This window comes from Pygocentrus nattereri, chromosome 2, assembly GCF_015220715.1.
Source record: "Pygocentrus nattereri isolate fPygNat1 chromosome 2, fPygNat1.pri, whole genome shotgun sequence".
Taxonomy (NCBI): Eukaryota; Metazoa; Chordata; class Actinopteri; order Characiformes; family Serrasalmidae; genus Pygocentrus; species Pygocentrus nattereri.
The window spans coordinates 13,713,850-13,730,780 of NC_051212.1; the positions used below are offsets into that span (position 1 = coordinate 13,713,850).

General features: G+C 42.3%; 1 protein-coding gene across 1 annotated transcript; it reads left to right on the top strand.

Annotated features, from left to right (window-relative positions):
• Positions 1-1,125: 1,125 nt before the first annotated feature.
• On the top strand, positions 1,126-16,931 carry vangl2 (VANGL planar cell polarity protein 2). The gene is made up of 8 exons (XM_017713578.2): positions 1,126-1,807; positions 7,363-7,622; positions 9,023-9,140; positions 10,402-11,009; positions 11,939-12,075; positions 12,571-12,706; positions 13,032-13,275; positions 14,018-16,931. The coding sequence occupies exons 2-8, from the start codon at positions 7,552-7,554 to the stop codon at positions 14,276-14,278; spliced, it is 1,575 nt and encodes a 524-aa protein (XP_017569067.1). The 5' UTR covers positions 1,126-1,807; positions 7,363-7,551; the 3' UTR covers positions 14,279-16,931.

Here is a 16,931-nt window from a genome sequence, read left to right on the forward strand (position 1 = left end):
AGCTTTCGCCCCTCCCTAAAATAATGATGCTGAATGATGTTAATGAGAATGAACAGAAAAATATCACAAAGAAAACCCTGCATGGTTGCACAGCTGAAGACTTGTGTACTTGTGTAATGAATTCAAAATGGAAAAAAAAAAAACCAAAACTGAACCAATTGGTCTCTTCAGGGCCCAAACGATTATAAAACGCTGTTAATGTGTGTAATACAGGAGTAAACGTGCTCCTGTCCCAGCTGTTTTGGAACATGTTGCAGGTTTCATATTTGAGTGGTATATTTCTTAAATAAAACATATAAATAATACAATTTGTAAGGTAACACCTTATGAAAAACACTGATTCTGTGGCAGCTTTTTTTGGGTTGGCATGGGCACAGTGGGTAGCGCTGCTGCCTTAAAGCATGAAGGGCCTCAACTCTCTGGCTGGAGTCCTTTCTCAGTGGAGTTTGCATGTTCTCCCCATGTCTGTGTGGGTTTCCTGCGGGTGTTCCGATTTTCTCACACAGTCCAAACACATGCGGTCCAACTGGAGATGCCAAACTGCCCCCGGTGAGTGTGTGTGAATGCGTATGCCTGCCTGTGCCCTGTGATGGACTGGTGGCCTGTCCAGGGTGTTTCCTGCCTGGTGAACGCTGGGATAGGGCACCCTCCGTGACCCAGAAGGATAGGCAGCTTAGAAGACGGTATAGCGTAGTGGGTAACACCTCTGCCTTCTACGCTGTAGACGGGTTCAATCAAACGCCCTACAGTATACCAATAAGAGACCTTGGGCAAGACTCCAAACACTACCTGTGTAAAAATGATCAAATTGTAAGTCGCTCTGGATAAGAGCGTCAGCCAAATGCCGTAAAAAAAAACGGATGACAGTTTTTTATTATTATTTTTATTATTCAGTAAATGCAGTTTTCCAAAGTCAGTAAGTGATCGTGTTAAATAACCGATCTCAATACTGAGCACAATAATCGTGATTTCGATTTTTGCCTTAATCGTGCAGCCCTACAACAGAGCACCTCCAGGAGCCCGGCAGTGAAGAACGAGGAGTCTGGGGAGGGGTGAGTGATGGTGATCGTCTTGGTGCTGGTGCGGGAGCAGGAGTAAGAGCAGGAGCGGGAAGGCGGGGCGACCCTCAGGAACATGGGGGAGGGAGGAGAGCCGTAGAAATCGTAGCAGCCCGGAGTTTGAATGAAGGAGACGGAAATGTGCGTTTCTGTGAATAACTAACCGCCCCCACCCCCGGGCAGAAGAGAAGAGAAACTGGACTGGAGCTGATTCGGTTTGAGGGACACTGCAGGAGAGTAGACAGAACAAAAAGGAAAGAAAACAGAGGACTTTGCTTTTAACATGGTGTATTGTTGAAAGGGGTGGAGCTGCTTTATGGCGTGAAAGAGAAGAGGATAAAGGAGATACTGAGCTGAAACCGTGTTGGCTTGGCGGAAAGCAAGGCGAGCATCTTTAAAATCTATTTTTACGCGAGCTCCATGGTATCGAAGGCCCTTCGGGTTGGCTGTTTTCCCGGCCGAGCTTCTCCTGAGTGATGAATGAAAGTATTCACACACTCAGCGGGGCTCTCGGCGCACTGGAGGAGCTGCAGACGGGGCTCATGGGTCTCACACCACCCTCATCCTCGCACGCTTCGCCTTTTTAAGCATCGTTTTGGCGTTTTCCTTTAAGCCGAGCTGCCTTTTTGCTGCCACATATCACTACGGATTCACAGTTTGTCCAGAGGAGGAGAAAACAAAACAAACCCGCAGCTCCTGGATTTCTCTTTGTGCTGCTGTGAGGCCATCAGAGCTGCTGTCGAAGAAAGGTGAGTCTCTAAATGGTGGTTTCACCCCCAACCGAAGCGCCTATTCTTCCCATTTTCTTTTGCTCCTTTTCCTCTCTCCTTTTCTCTCCTTTCTTTCGTTTCGTCGCATTGTCCTTTCAGCCCGCAGTGATTATTTATCAGTCTCTTTTGATCGATAGGTTCGTTAGCTAGTATACAGAGAAACGGACGCGGAGAACCGTTAAAACAGCGTGAAGATTATTGGGTCTTCTTCCTTCAACTGCTTCTGAATCGCAGTGCAGTTTGGCCTTAATTTCGACCAAGAAAACAAAACCTTCGGCTCAGTTTTCCCTGTTAATGCTTTATTACTCAGAAGTGTGGTCTTTGTGCTGGTTTAAAGCTGGAGTGTTTGCCCCCAGTTCAAACAAAACCCTTTCCTGCTCAATAAACTAACCTGATCTCTTTCGGAAATGGGTTTAAACCGAGTCGGTCTTCAGTTCCTCGAACTTTAGTTAGTTAATAGCTAACTTCAATTGTCCGTTCCACCTTAACTGGTGCCGCAGAAACGTCCCTACTGCGCCTTAAGGTGGACCGAACAATCCGAATAAGAGGCCAGCTTAAACCTGTAGGGTGGAGTGAGGCTGGTTGCTAAAATGTTGCACTGTTTAAGGTGGAACGGGCGATGCTCAGATTAAACCTTCACACTGGAGCGAGAGTCGCCACTAGTTGTTACAACGCTGCACAATTTAAGGTGGAACGGGCGAGTCCAGCGTAAGCCTGTGCGCTGGAGTGAGACCTGCCACTTTTGTGTTGTTGCTGGGTGTTAAAACTGCCTGGACGCGAGGGTGGGTGGTCTTTGTTGGGTATTTAGCAGAACTTCAACTTAAAAAAACGTTTTTCCACCATTTTCTAATTCCCGTGCGTCCCAGTTTGATGCAGATTATGCGGAGATTTGGGTCACTGTGTCGAGTTCAGGCTAGTCCTCGCACTTCCAGAGGAGGCCTCAAAGCCTTGGCCTCTCTCTGTGTAGGTGGCGGGGGTGTCCTGGTGCCGCCCCCGCAGTACGCGCCTACTCCTACCCCGAGGCCTGTAGGCCTTGCCCTGCCCACACAATGGTCACTGTCCATCAGCAAATTAAAACTTAGTGAAACTTTCTTTAACGCCACGCGTTTCTATGGTCTGATAATGTGCTACCACACTGTATTTAGGTCCACACGCCATTCTGAGAGCTGAAGAAAGGAAATGTTTTCCTAGATGTGGTTAAAGTGTGTGTGTGTGTGTGTGTGTGTGTGTGTGTTAGAAGTGAACTGGTTCACTATAGAGAAACTTGATTTCTTTACAATGGTTGCAATTTTGACTTGCCTTCATCTCCACCATAAATATGTTAAAATTTGCATTTTAGATCAAAAGGTCACCTCAAAAATATTATAAAAACAATGTCTTGGGCGTCTGGCAACGCATTTGCAACCATGTTATCCTGTAATTTAATACAGCGCGTCTTTTAGAGGCATTAAATGCACCAGATGCTTATTTTTCTGTCACCACTATTTTGGACATTTCTGACTCGGTGAGGTTAAATAGAGCAACACGTTCATCAAGCCACTCTGAATAATAATTCAATAATTAATTTATTAATAATATTCAAAAGGATTTTATTATGCAGAAAGTTTGAAGCTCCTGTTTCTGAAACGTATCTCCAGTGATTTTCAGCCCTAGGATTTTCTCTCTTTGATCAAAATATTGTCTCACAAATTGCTTAATTGTTACTCTTAATTTGAAAAAGTCGTGTAAGTCTCGGGTCTCATTTTCGTCTTTAGTTCTCTTGCGCGTTCCAGGAATCTTTCAGCCGCCCGTCAGTGCAGAAGATCTCATGCTTTACTCACTCGTCTTCAGAACTCATAATTAAGCGCTTAAGCTGAGCTCCTTAGCTTTCATATGAGATGCTCTGTTGTAGAGAAACTGAACTGTCCACAGGTTTTATAGATTTACCATTATTTTTGCCATTATTAACCTTGCACATAAAGACTCAGACGGCACATTTAGGTTCACTGTTCATTTCGAGTGGTTAATAAGGCGGCTATATTGGTGCTGTAGACGTTGCGAACCCTGATTTGTAGCACCACTTCATAGAAATCCAAGCTGCGACGTTTCTCAGAAGTGCGCTATTTCACATCAAACCACTCTTAATGACTTTTCATTATATTTCAGCAGTTTAATTATGCAGAGGATTTGAAAAATGTATGGAATTTCCGTTTAACAGATATTTTTTTCCTTTGGAAAGTTTCGGAGTTTCTGTGTGTCCGACTGACTGAGCATCAAGTTCAATTGTGCTGTTTGGGCTAAATGGGTCAGAGGAGAGTCAGAATAAAGGGTAACACAATAGCTCTACTGTAATGCACACCTGGGAGCGGCATCTTGGTTCATAAATGAAACCTGCCACGCCTAACTCTCCATCCATATGCAGTTCTGCAGCACTTCTTTTACACAGTTGGTAGAGGAGCTGAGTGTAGCCTGGATTTGAATCTGTATGTGAAATTAGACCATACAGTGCGTGTTAAAATGCCCGAATGTGGTGTTGGAACATGCGCTGTGCAGCCTGAAATCAGGGGCAGCGTCTATGTGGGTTTTTAAATGTTCAATTCTGTTGTAATGTCCTCCTCTTGTCCGTGCATAAAATTAATTCTCCAGTGTTTTTATCTGCCATATCTGTAGCAAACAGATGACCATAGACAGTCATTTCCCTCTACATTAAAATAAACTGAACTTATTACCACCCTTGTTAATGGAAGTCAGTGAGCAGGTGTGTTGGGCCTTGAGCCCCAGTCAGCTGATTATCAGCTCTTTTATGGGAACTGTGGGCCAATGCCAATATCCAGTCTTTTCACTTGTGCCTGTCTGTCGATGCTGATGCATGGCCATTTATAAAGTGTGGAAATGTATCTATCATTTCTTTCTTGGGGTTACATATAAACATTCGCTGCCTGAAGGTTCTGCTCCTCCAGAGTAAAATAAATAGGCCAAATATTATTTTGAAATGCCTTTCACATCTAAAAATCAGTTTAATTCCAAACCTTCTTACAAGTGATTATCTGCCGACGCTAATAGGCCTGTCTCGATCGTGACATTTTAGCTTACTGTTAATTGGCATATAAACAACAGGTGTTAACAGTTTAAATGTGTTTTGTAGTAGGTACTAAAGACTCCCACCAGGTGACACGGCTCAAGTAAACGAACATTACTGTGCAGCGCCGTTCAGTTAGAACTTCTGTGGCCATATGTTGTTTATTAACACCGGTGTGACTGAATATTTACCTTGTAGGATCAATAATATATAACGTGTTTGACTCAAGCCAAAGGAAGAAACTGTACCAAGCTTACTCTTTATTGTGATATGATTTGTTAAAGCTACGAAATGTTGAAAATAGTTGCCATCAGCTTAAATAATTGCTTTTAGGCAATTTTGTGATGATTGTGGCTGGCCTAGATACTGATTACTGATTCCCGTATTATCATGCATCCCTATTCTTTTGTAAGACCAAGGAACAGTAAATGAGTTTAATTGTTGTTGTTGCAGAAATGGCGTTTAGCTCACGTTCCTGTGTATATAGCCTGTGTGGCGGAGCCCCCTTCCGATTGATGGGTGGCACGTGTTGTGAATCTGCCCTCGACAAATGGTGTCCCTGACTGTCTTATCAGCTTTGTAAACAACCCTTGACAAGTGTGGCGAGATGCGTGAGTGAGAAACACACATGTGCACGCCGGCACAGCAGAAGGAGTCGGGTGGTGTTTTTGTCTTTCTTAACAGGAAAGCTTGTGTCCTCCTCACATGAAACCAATTAGGGGGTGTTCGGCACAGAGAGATGAGGAATAAGAGGAGAAAGAGACAGAAATAGAAAGTGAGGATGGTGGTGGCTCTTCATTAAGTTGATCGGATTAAGAAGCACCCCACCCCCCTTAACCCCCCCCGGTCTGTCTGCGTTTGCTCCACTCAGTCAAGCAGAACAGCTTCACTAATGACTGCTCGGAAGTGCTGCTGTTATTTTTGGGTGGGCCACACATGCTCACCCAGGTAAACAGTTCACCACAACTTTTTTTTTTTTTTTCCCCTCCGCCTTCATCTGTGAAATAGGGTTGTACGGTTAAAGGTCATGTAACCATAGAAATGCAACCCCCCATACCATTCACAGCTCCTGTACCCGCCTATTCATTCCTATGGCAACAGCCAAGCTTGGTCACCCCGGAGACGAGGAGGGATGGCTGGGGAATGTGTGTGTGCGGGTTTGAATGATGAGACCCTCTGAGTGACTGGCGGAGCACCGATTCTGAGAGTTTATCAGTGCTGAGTCTAGTTTTGGAAAGTTAGTTAATTTGATGCCTTTCTGAAGATAACGTTATAATTGTCGCATGTAACTATATCATGATAAATTGTGTAACAGTAAGTTTTTCTGGTTGTACTGTGTTATCAGTACTGAGAGGGTAGAGAGAGTATTTCATTAATAAGAGAGGATAATTGGGTGTGTTTTAATTGGGTTTAGAGCAGTATATGAAATGTTGAATGAATATCTTTTGTATTTGTAGATTCTGTATTTTTACATGAAGCACTGTTGTGGTATTTTTCCTGTTTAAATCAGATGGATGGATAGATAGATAGATAGATAGATAGATAGATAGATAGATTCAACTTTGTCATTACTCAGTACAAGTACATGGCAACGAAATGCAGTTAGCATCTACCACTAGTGCAAAAATAGACAGTGCAATAAATTACTATTATAGATATGCAAAAATAGATTCACTATAGGTGTGTAGATATATACATGAACATGTTGGAGTACACCGTATTGAATAACTGTTGCGATGTGTTATTTACATGGCAGTAGAATGTTAAATCAAAAAGCAGTTGTGATCATTTTTAACTGTAAGTGACTTAACATAAGTGTGGTGTGTTTTCATGACCCTTTTCATTTAAATGTTTCTTTCCCTGTGAATGCTGGACACACAATGGGGAAAATGTCAATATCTTAATCACCTTTTTTGCAGGCGGACTCTTCTGAAATGTCTGTGTAATTCACTCTGAGAGTTGGACTGGTTTGTTGTGAAAAGGTTAATTGTAGAGAAACGTACAGATTCTTCTGTACAGTGGTGGTGATGGGAACCAGGGGTCACGATGTCTGTACAAATATAGCCATTTAATTTACTGTCCAAAAGGACTAATGAACCTGTATGTCTTCAGAGTTTTTACATTTAATGTTGATAAATGTTTTTTTGAAATTATTTCATTGGTGACTTTTTTCCAACTCCCTGAATAACCCTTCACTATGAAAATGTTATTAATTAAATATATTTTAGGCCAAAACTTTCTAATAACTGTTGTGAAACTATGTCTCGGACATTCGTAACCGTTTAGTGTAATAACCTTTGCTTTTGGACGTCTGGTTCCTGTCACCGCCACTGTGAACAACTCTGACTGTGCAAGTTTCTCTAGAAGAGCAGCTTTTCAGATCAAACCTTTCTGAACGACTTTGTTTACAAATTTGAATTCCCCTATAAGATCACTGAGCAGGAACATCAGCTAAACTACGTTTTCTCCTCTGCAGGTTAGTCCTCCCTCCCTCTTCTCGTCAGCCTCCAAAATAGATTCTCTCAGGAGTAAAGTTGAGCTGCTGAAGCTGCCGCTGACTCTCTCTTCTAAATCCATCTCCGAGCGCAAAACTCAACTGGGCGGAGCAACAGAACGTCCCAGGGGTGGAGCTGGGGTCCACAAACCCCGCCCACCGGCCCCAGACATGGACAACGAGTCACAATACTCGGGCTATTCCTACAAATCCTCCCATTCCCGAAGCTCTCGCAAGCACAGGTGCGTACGCAGAAAGAACACCGACATACGTCCCTTGTGTGAAAATGTTATGGGTGGGCTGTCTGTCTTGTTGATTGTACGTCTTCACATATCAGTACAAACAAACGCAAGTGCTAATGTTTGGGGCCTCCATGTGCTCTTTTGTGATTGTTGGAAGGGCAAGTCTCTGACCTCAAAATGATTCATGAATTCGGTGCATCATAAATCTCAAACTTTGACTTTCCTACGATTGAAGATTGCTTGAAGATACACTGAATACACTTGTGGAATAGTAGTGGTGGTGTACTAGTTCTGCCAGTATCCAGCATGAAATCTTTAGTTTTGCCGCAAATAAGCACAGGTAACGTCACATCAGGTGGACTTTATTGTGATGTTCAAATGGTGCAAACCGTCCTAACGTGATCTTGCTTACCTGAGTGGCAGGTCAGTCAGGGATGTTTGTTGCATTTCTAGTGAAAATGAAAACACAAGACTCCCTGTCACCTCCCACTGTCTAGACTGCTGCATTTGGAGTAATGTGCTTTGTTTTCGAGTCAGCACACGAAAGAATGGGCTTAGTAGCCTTAGTCTAATACGGACACCTGAGTTTGTTTGTGTGTTTTTTTTTTTTTTTTTTTTTTTTTTTTTTTTTTTTTTCCCCTTCTCTCTATCACCTGAAGTTGCCTGAGTCAGCTGCATCACACAGCATTGTGGTCTCAGGGTCTTGCTCGTGAAACAAGCTGTAGGACAGCTGTTACTGATTATTGTTTCTGGGTCTGACAGTTGCAGTCTCTTCTGCAAGGCTAAAGCTGGCTTCTTGTTTGCCTGCTTTTTGTTTGAATATCTCATTCCACCTTAAATGGTGCAGCAGACACATTCAGGCAGTTGTACAGTTGTCTGAATGTAACTGCTGCTCCGTTTAAGCTTATGAGGAAAATTTGAACGTAAAGAAAGTAAATAAGACACTAACTTTAGTGTTGGTAGAAATTTACATGAAAAGCAAGATTTAGTGCTGTTGCTGTCTGTGCTGGTATAGTGTTGATAAATCTACATATTGTTCAGTTTTAAATTTGCAGAATAAAAATGTTTTACTTTAGTTGTCAAAAACGGTTCTTATTAAAAAGTGAAGGAACATTGCAGAATATAAAGCCACTCTTAACTTACAGTATACTGTGATATGCCAAAACTGTCCGAATTTTAATTATACCATGATATAAAACTGTGGCCATGCTGCCCACTACTAATATGACTGGAGGATCTAATTTATACAACAGTGGAATCTAGACACTTTTGACTTCTGTGTTTATAAATGACCTGGAAGTTTTATTTTGGAGAATTTTTAATGTATTTTTTTTTCAGTGCTATTGATCCATTTTTATGTTTTGTGAACATATATAAAAATAATAAATATTACATTACAGGGATCGGAGAGACAGGCATCGCTCTAAAAGCAGAGACAGCAGAGGGGACAAATCAGTCACTATTCAGGCTCCTGGGGAGCCCCTGCTGGACACAGAGTCCACACGCGGAGACGACAGAGTGAGTACGCCTCATACCTTTTCTCAGCTGATGTTGGCTGGAATTTTCTGTTCTGCTTTCAGACAAAACCTCCTTTATTCCTTTTAATTTCTTGGTTTCGGTTTAAGGTTTCTTTTCGTCGTCTGCCTACTGCCAGGTTTCAGGTGGCAGTAAATCTGTCAAAAAAAGAGCATCAAGTTCAACACCTTTCATTGTCTGCATGCTGCTTAGTATTTACTATTGTTCACTGAACTGCTAGAGCACTTTCACTTGTGCACTTTATTAAGCAGTAAATGTTTAATGTTTTTATATATTGCAAGCGATCTGATTTAAACCTTGAAGAGTTCCCACTTGGGCAGAGATTCATTATTTACAGCGTAAAGCAGTTATGCTGTATGTACGTGCTTTTGTAAGTCAAGCAGAACATCTGGGCTGTGAACACAGTGATCTGACCAGTACAGCAGAAAAGCTGAACATGTCTAGAGCTCTGATGGCACAGCCCAGTAGTCTTTAAGTGTTCACACACACTTTTGGTGCTCAAAATTACTTCATTTTATAAGATTGCACTAACTAGAAGCATTTAACATTTTAAATGAATAGCTAAACCTCATTGAATGAATACTTTTATGGTGTGCAAATGGAGTTCCTCAAGGCTGAAGGTTTAGCATTAGCTAGAAAACGTGTACATGGACGCCCAATGATATTGGAAACATTGATGTCAGCAAACAATTCTATGAGAGATTAAAAGATTTGGCCAATGCTTCAAACCAATATTAGTGGCTTTGAAAGAGCAAGACATTTAGGTGATGCTGGGCTGTCTTACTAAAATATCTGCATTTTATTCAGCATTTCTGACAGAAAAAAGTGTTTTTTTTTTTTTTTTTTTAATGATGATAATCCAGATCAATATGCTCCCAGTGACAATATATTCTAATTGTTTATGCATCAGCATTTGTGACGGCATCAGCAGATACATTTCTGAAAAATCTTTTCACGTTGGCAATGCGAAGCAAATCCTAGACCTGGATTCTAACTCACTCACTCATTTTTTAACAGGCTGAGGTTTTTCCACAAGGGACCTCCGTATTTTCATGCTTCATAATGGTGCTTCACATTAATGAGGCTGTCCTTGTGTTTTGTAGGACATTAATTTGGCCATGTTTGGCAGTTGTCTGAATTATGCATCTGAACTGTGTAACAAGTTTATTATCGGAGCTCTGGTTAAATTGTTTGGTCCTCTGCTTAACATGAATGTCATAGTATCCTCTTTCTCTCTGTGTAGGATGATAACTGGGGTGAAACCACAACAGTGGTGACGGGCACGTCGGAGCATAGTGTGTCCAATGAGGACCTGACACGAGCGTCTAAAGAGCTGGAGGACTCCTCTCCTCTGGAGTGCCGACGGTTTGCTGGTCCTATACTCAGTGGCATTCTGGGCCTTTTTGCTCTGCTCACACCGCTGGCCTTCCTGCTGCTGCCGCAGCTGCTATGGCGGGACTCATTGGAGCCATGTGGGACGCCTTGCGAAGGCCTCTATGTCTCTCTGGCCTTCAAGCTCCTGGTCCTGCTCATCTCGTCGTGGGCGCTGTTCCTGCGGCCACCTCGCGCCACCCTCCCGCGCTTCTTTGTCTTCCGCTGCCTCCTCATGGCACTTGTGTTCCTCTTTGTGGCCTCCTACTGGCTCTTCTATGGAGTGCGGGTGCTGGAGCCCAGAGAGAAGGACTACAGAGGAATTGTGGGATATGCAGTTTCTCTGGTCGATGCCTTGCTGTTCATTCAGTATCTGGCCCTGGTACTGCTGGAGGTGAGGCACCTCAGGCCAGCATTCTGCCTCAAGGTGGTGCGCACCACAGATGGAGCCAGCCGCTTCTACAACATAGGACATCTTAGGTATGTGTCAGTGTCTGAGAGGGTAAGCTTAGTTGGGTGGGAGTGCTAGAAAATAAAGATATCTCAGTTTGATACACACACATTTTCTAAGGTTAACCGACAAACCTATAGGATGCAACCTATCAAACCTAAGACCTAAGGATGCAACTTATCAAAATATGTCATTAAAGGAATCTTTCAGATCTAAAAGCGAACTGGCTGAGCTGCGTTGGAAGCTGCTGTAGATTACTGTAGGCACACTTGCAAGCACACATCAGTGGACTTCTCCATTTATGTACTGCTATATTTGTCTTATGGCTTGCGATGTGTCTCTGAAGTAGTTGTCTTCCTCTCAGTGTTCCCCCGCGCCAGTAGGCATTTTAATGGGCCTGTCTAGAGGACCCAGTGTAGCAGCTTCAAAGGTTAATAACTCTGAGCTTATTTGCATGTTATGCTCTATTCGTACATCTGTGTGCATTCACTTTCTGTTGTGGTTGTTAGTTTTAATTCTGCCATTTTGCCAAGTAAAGTTATGACTGGATGTGGTTTCACCCACTACCACAGAGGTGCACAACTTCAGCACAGTTAGGTAGTTCCTACAGTCACAACCTGGCCATTAACAAATGAGTTCAGTCATGTTGTTTTCTCCAAATCACCAAACTCAGCTGGATACTGCTGCTCCAGGGCTGGAGATGTCCACCACTGTACTAGTGGTCTTTTTTTTTTTTTTTTTCTTCTTTCTTTTTTAAAATTTTATTTTTCTCCTCATAGTTATAACTGCAGCTCAGCGTTTCCCCACTAGAGGTCACTGACACCACAGTAATGTCCCAGAACAGCAAGAGAATGTAAAGCATGCCACTGAATGTAAATTACAGTAGAGACTTACACACATCTGGTTCATGATAAGGAGGAGGAGGATGATTCCAGTGTGCCTGTTTTGTGTGTTATAGCATCCAGCGAGCTGCAGTGTGGGTGTTGGATCAATACTACAGTGACTTTCCTGTTTATAACCCCGCTCTGCTCAACCTCCCCAAGTCCATCCTCTCCAAAAAGATGTCTGGCTTCAAGGTCTACTCCCTGGGAGAAGGTAAGCTGCTCTCTGCTTCCTTATTACACACTCCAGCAAGGACTGCTCTCTTTAGTGCACAAGGTCACCTCTGATTTGTAGGAATACAAACAGTCATGCCCTCAATAACCTGACTAAGTTCTTAGTTAGTCTAAGAAACTGGACTAAGCAGAGACATTTATAATAGTTTTATAAATAATATCTATATTCCTGTTTACTTGTGTGCCGGCATTGTCTGAGTTTACAATGTTAAATGGCCCTTTAAAGACACAAGTTTCTTGTTGTCTAACAATATTGCTTTTCCCATCCATGTATATATGCAATGATGTCAGTTTCTGACACAATGTTTGTCCAGATGTTTGCTTCTGACAACTGTTAGTATTTCTTGGCTTATAATTAACATGGTAGCCCTGACTGTAGTAGAATCAGAGGAGCTGAACTGTCGAGGCTCTTTATGTAGTTTCTGAACTCTTTCCCGAAGCTTTTCTCCCTATGAACTCTTTTGTTCATCCCCAGAGAATAGCACCAACAACTCAACCGGCCAATCACGGGCAATGATTGCAGCTGCAGCTCGCAGACGGGACAATTCCCATAATGAGTACTACTATGAGGAGGCGGAGATGGACCGCAGGATCCGCAAACGCAAGGCCAGGTGAATGCCAGTACAGTTTGTCACAGGTGTACAACAGTAGGTAAAACCTGTCACTATACCTGTATCATTCTGCTGACTGCCATTTACTAAGAAACAGCTAAATTAACTTTACTGTAAGCTTTTTTTTGTTTGTTTTGGCATAAACAGTTGATATTAAAAGTAGGTATTTGAAGCAAAGTTGAGTTTCAAGTTGAGCAGAACTTAATCAGTTTTATTAAAATTGATTTCTAAATTCTTTCAAATCCTGTTTAACCTTAGTTTGTTTCACCAGACATTAAGCGCTTGTTCTTGTTGTTTGACTGACTCTTGTCTTCCACCCTGCTAGACTGGTGGTGGCGGTGGAGGAGGCATTCACGCACATCAAGCGTCTTCAGGAAGACGAGCAGGCCACATCCCCAAAACACCCACGCGAGGTGATGGACCCACGGGAAGCAGCTCAGGCCATCTTTGCGCCGATGGCCCGGGCCATGCAGAAATACCTGCGCACCACACGGCAGCAGCCCTACCACAGCATGGAGAGCATCATCGCTCATCTGCAGTTCTGCATCACTCACAACATGACACCCAAGGTGAGGGAATTTACATGCTCGGCCTTTTAAAGCAACGGTGCGATCAGTATTATCAGCAGTTGTAGTCAATCAGCCAAGACTTACTTATTTTTGTTTTTGTAGTGGAGTTATGAGGCTAATGTAGCGAAACAGCAATTGAAGCTTATTTCCTACCAGTTAGCATTTTGCACACTGCATCACAGACTGGCCACAAACCACGGTGGGTTGCAATGTAGAGTTACATATGTGGTTTCTGATACTGTGAAACTGGAGAAAGGTTCATACAAATTGCAAGCTTCAAGACACCTGCTCCCACACTTTATAGCTATGCAACTTACTTTTTATAGGCAAGAATACATAAATGTTTACATTTGTGAACTGTTGTCTTAAGGCTGTAGATGGAATATCGATATTGATACCAGGCAGATATCAACAGAAAGAAAGATTGCTGATAGTTTCTGCCCATTCTGATCTTGGCCAATACAGATTGTGCATCCGTAGCATCACTCGATACACAAGGTTTACACTTCGGTATCATTTGTCTGTAATAGTGGCCGAAAGCTACACTGGGCTTTTTTCATTTTTGTGTATTTTCCCTTTTGCCCGTCACTTTTTTGGTCTGTATAAGTGTCACTGTATGGATTATAATAGCCAAAGACTAATACAGTGCTAGTGCTGTTTGCAGAGGGACTTTTTATTATGTATTTCCATAACGTGATGCCATTTTCTGTCTTGAGCTAATTGATATGCTTTCTGATTTAAGGCGTTCTTGGAGCGGTACCTGACCCCTGGCCCAACCATGCAGTACCAGAGGGAGAACGGCAGGGGTCGCCAGTGGACCCTGGTGAGCGAGGAGCCTGTGACGTCAGCTCTACGTCAGGGTCTCGTATTCTCGCTTCGCCGGCTTGATTTCGCTCTAGTTGTTACAGTTACGGCCCTGCCCTTCCTCAACCTGGGCGAAGAGTTCATTGACCCCAAGAGTCACAAATTCGTCATGAGACTGCAGTCTGAAACGTCAGTGTAGGGAGAGGTGAAAATGACATGGAGAATGGGAGAAAGAGGGGTTGTTGGTGTAGAGCTGGAGAGAGGGAGAGAACCACTTCTTTTTTTTATTCTATTTTTTATCATTGAGGCTTTCCATTGGCCTGTTTTTATACTAAGTGAATTCCCAAGCCTCAGAGACTGTTTTGAACTGAATGGTTCTTTATACATTTCTGACTGAAAAGACTGTTGGCATTCCCACCTCTACATAATTCCTACAGCTGCAGCCAGGCATTGCTACACTGTGTGTGCAGTTTGTACCAGTGTCTTCTAGCTCCAGTCCTGTAGGGCCACGTCACTGCTCTGAAACACCTTATATGTCTCTATCTTTTGTTAAACTTTCAGTAAAAGGAAGTGAAACTGTGCATGCGCAGTGCTAAAGCCCTTTAAGACTACAGTGGAGAAGTGACCGTTCATGTAAATCACTTTTACGGAAGAGTTCTTGCCCAGGAAAGATGTATTTGGTCAGAGCTGTAACAATGGTCAATTTTCTGTAGAAGTTGACCAAAAGACTTCATGGGAATGTGACGCTGTTTCTTTGGTGGGGGAGGAATTTCCTCTTTTATACAATGTGACCACTATAAAGTACAGCAACCGTAAAAACAAAAAGCAAGAGTGACCACCAGCTTGGCATGGATAGATTTAAAGGGGAATACCACCAGTTTTTCAAAAATTCTGCATAATTTAATTGAGATGTAAACCTGGTCATTCAGAGTGGTCTGATGTGAGACGGTTCTTAGTAGAGAAATGTAAAGATTCAGATATTTGTACAGGAGTGTTCATAGGAACCAGGGAACGCAATGTTTACAACATTAATACAGCCAGTTTATTCAGTTTTCAAAACCACTGAACATTTGTTTGAACATGGGGGAGGTAAATTCATAGAATCATAAAAGAACCTCTGGGACCATTAAATTCTTCAGACGTCTGGTTCCTATCACCACCATTCTGAAAAATTCCGGCTCGCTGCGTTTTCCTAAAACAGAATATTTCACATTAAAGCACTCTGAATGACTTTGTTTACATTCTAACCATCTAATTATGACATTTTTGAAAACTAGAAATTCTCCTTTAAGAACATCATGAGAAAACGGCTACTAACTCAGCAACGTTAACTCAAGGAATAATTCAGTTAGCTTTCAGGCATATAGTGAAACAAAGTACATTATTAAGGCTAATATATATTAACTTGCATGCTTAAGTCGTAGGTATCATGATGAGCTTGGGGTGGGCTGCATTCCATGCCGAGTAAGAACCAAAATTGAATGGACTCAGCCAAGCCGTGCTACAAACTGTCCATACAGTGCAGTCATATGTTAACACTATCGTCCTAATATAATGGAAAATCTCTGATATGCAACTAATGGAATCCACTTGTGATTCAGGTGACATAAACACTAACATTGCTCCACGTTGGCTGTCTGTCTGCAAGTTTCAGGTGACGGCTGTTTCAGAGACCTCAGTACATACCATTAGCCTTGTCGACACTACTGGAATTTTGAGAAAAGAACTGGACCACTACACGTCTCTGCACAGAGAGGTTACTGCTTATTTACAATCAGCCTTTCTCTGCATATCATTTCCTCCTAAATGTATGTAAATAGGGACCCAGATTGCAAGGGCTCATGTAAAAGCATATCCTTTATTCTTCGTTAAAAGGTTTTGCCTTGATCTTTTGGATCTCTCTCTTGAATGTGTTGAAACGGTTCACCCAAAAATGACGTTGCTGTTAAAGAAGAAAGTTAGTGAGTCTGTTAGCATTATGCAAGTGAGACTGTGCTAACTGGGCTGTATTAGCTTTTCTTCATTCATTCATTCATTCATGATGTTTCAGGGTGAACTTTGCTGTCTTTGCTGTCTTGTGTCTTGCAATGTTTTATTATAAAAAATTCAAGAGGCCTTTTTAATGTTTTTGTTTACATTGCATTAAAAAAAAAACAACAAAATGCTGTCCATATACCAGCTAAGGTGCCTGTCCTCCGAATTTTGCTGTTCATCAGAATAAGGCTGTGGGGAAACCAGTTGCCCGTTTTGTTAAAGTGTGATATGTGTCAGGAAAAGGATTCCTAACCAGAATGGCTTCATATTGAATGTGCCAAAACATTTCATTCCAGTCATAAAGCAGGTCCACTTCCAGACCAAGTTCCCTTCATGCACTCATATTGCGTGTGGTATGATATTTGTCAGTTGTGATGAGCCTTGGACACCAGGGGGTGTGCTAGCATTCACTCCTGTAGCACTGGTGGACCTTTGCCTTAGAACATATGAGCATACCGTAGTTCACACCCTGGTCTCCAGCGAGGGGCTTCAGACGCTTCTGAAGTCATTTTTTGTTTTGGCAGCTTTGAGTCACTGTAGGTTTTTCCTTTTGTACAGAACTCTAATCCTCATGTGTGTTTTTTTTTGTTTTTTTTTAAATCCACATCCAGACGTCCGACTGAAACGCTATTCCATGTAGGTTGTTTTTAAAATGAACCCGAGAACAACTTTTCTTCCTTAGGCCTAATGCATGCACATAGGTAATGAAGTTTTGTAAGTTTTGTATTCTTTGCCTTGTTTTTATTACAATCTATTAAAGTGAAGCTAAGCCTTTTAACCTTTTTTCCCCCCAAAAAAAAAAACTGAAAAAAAAAAAA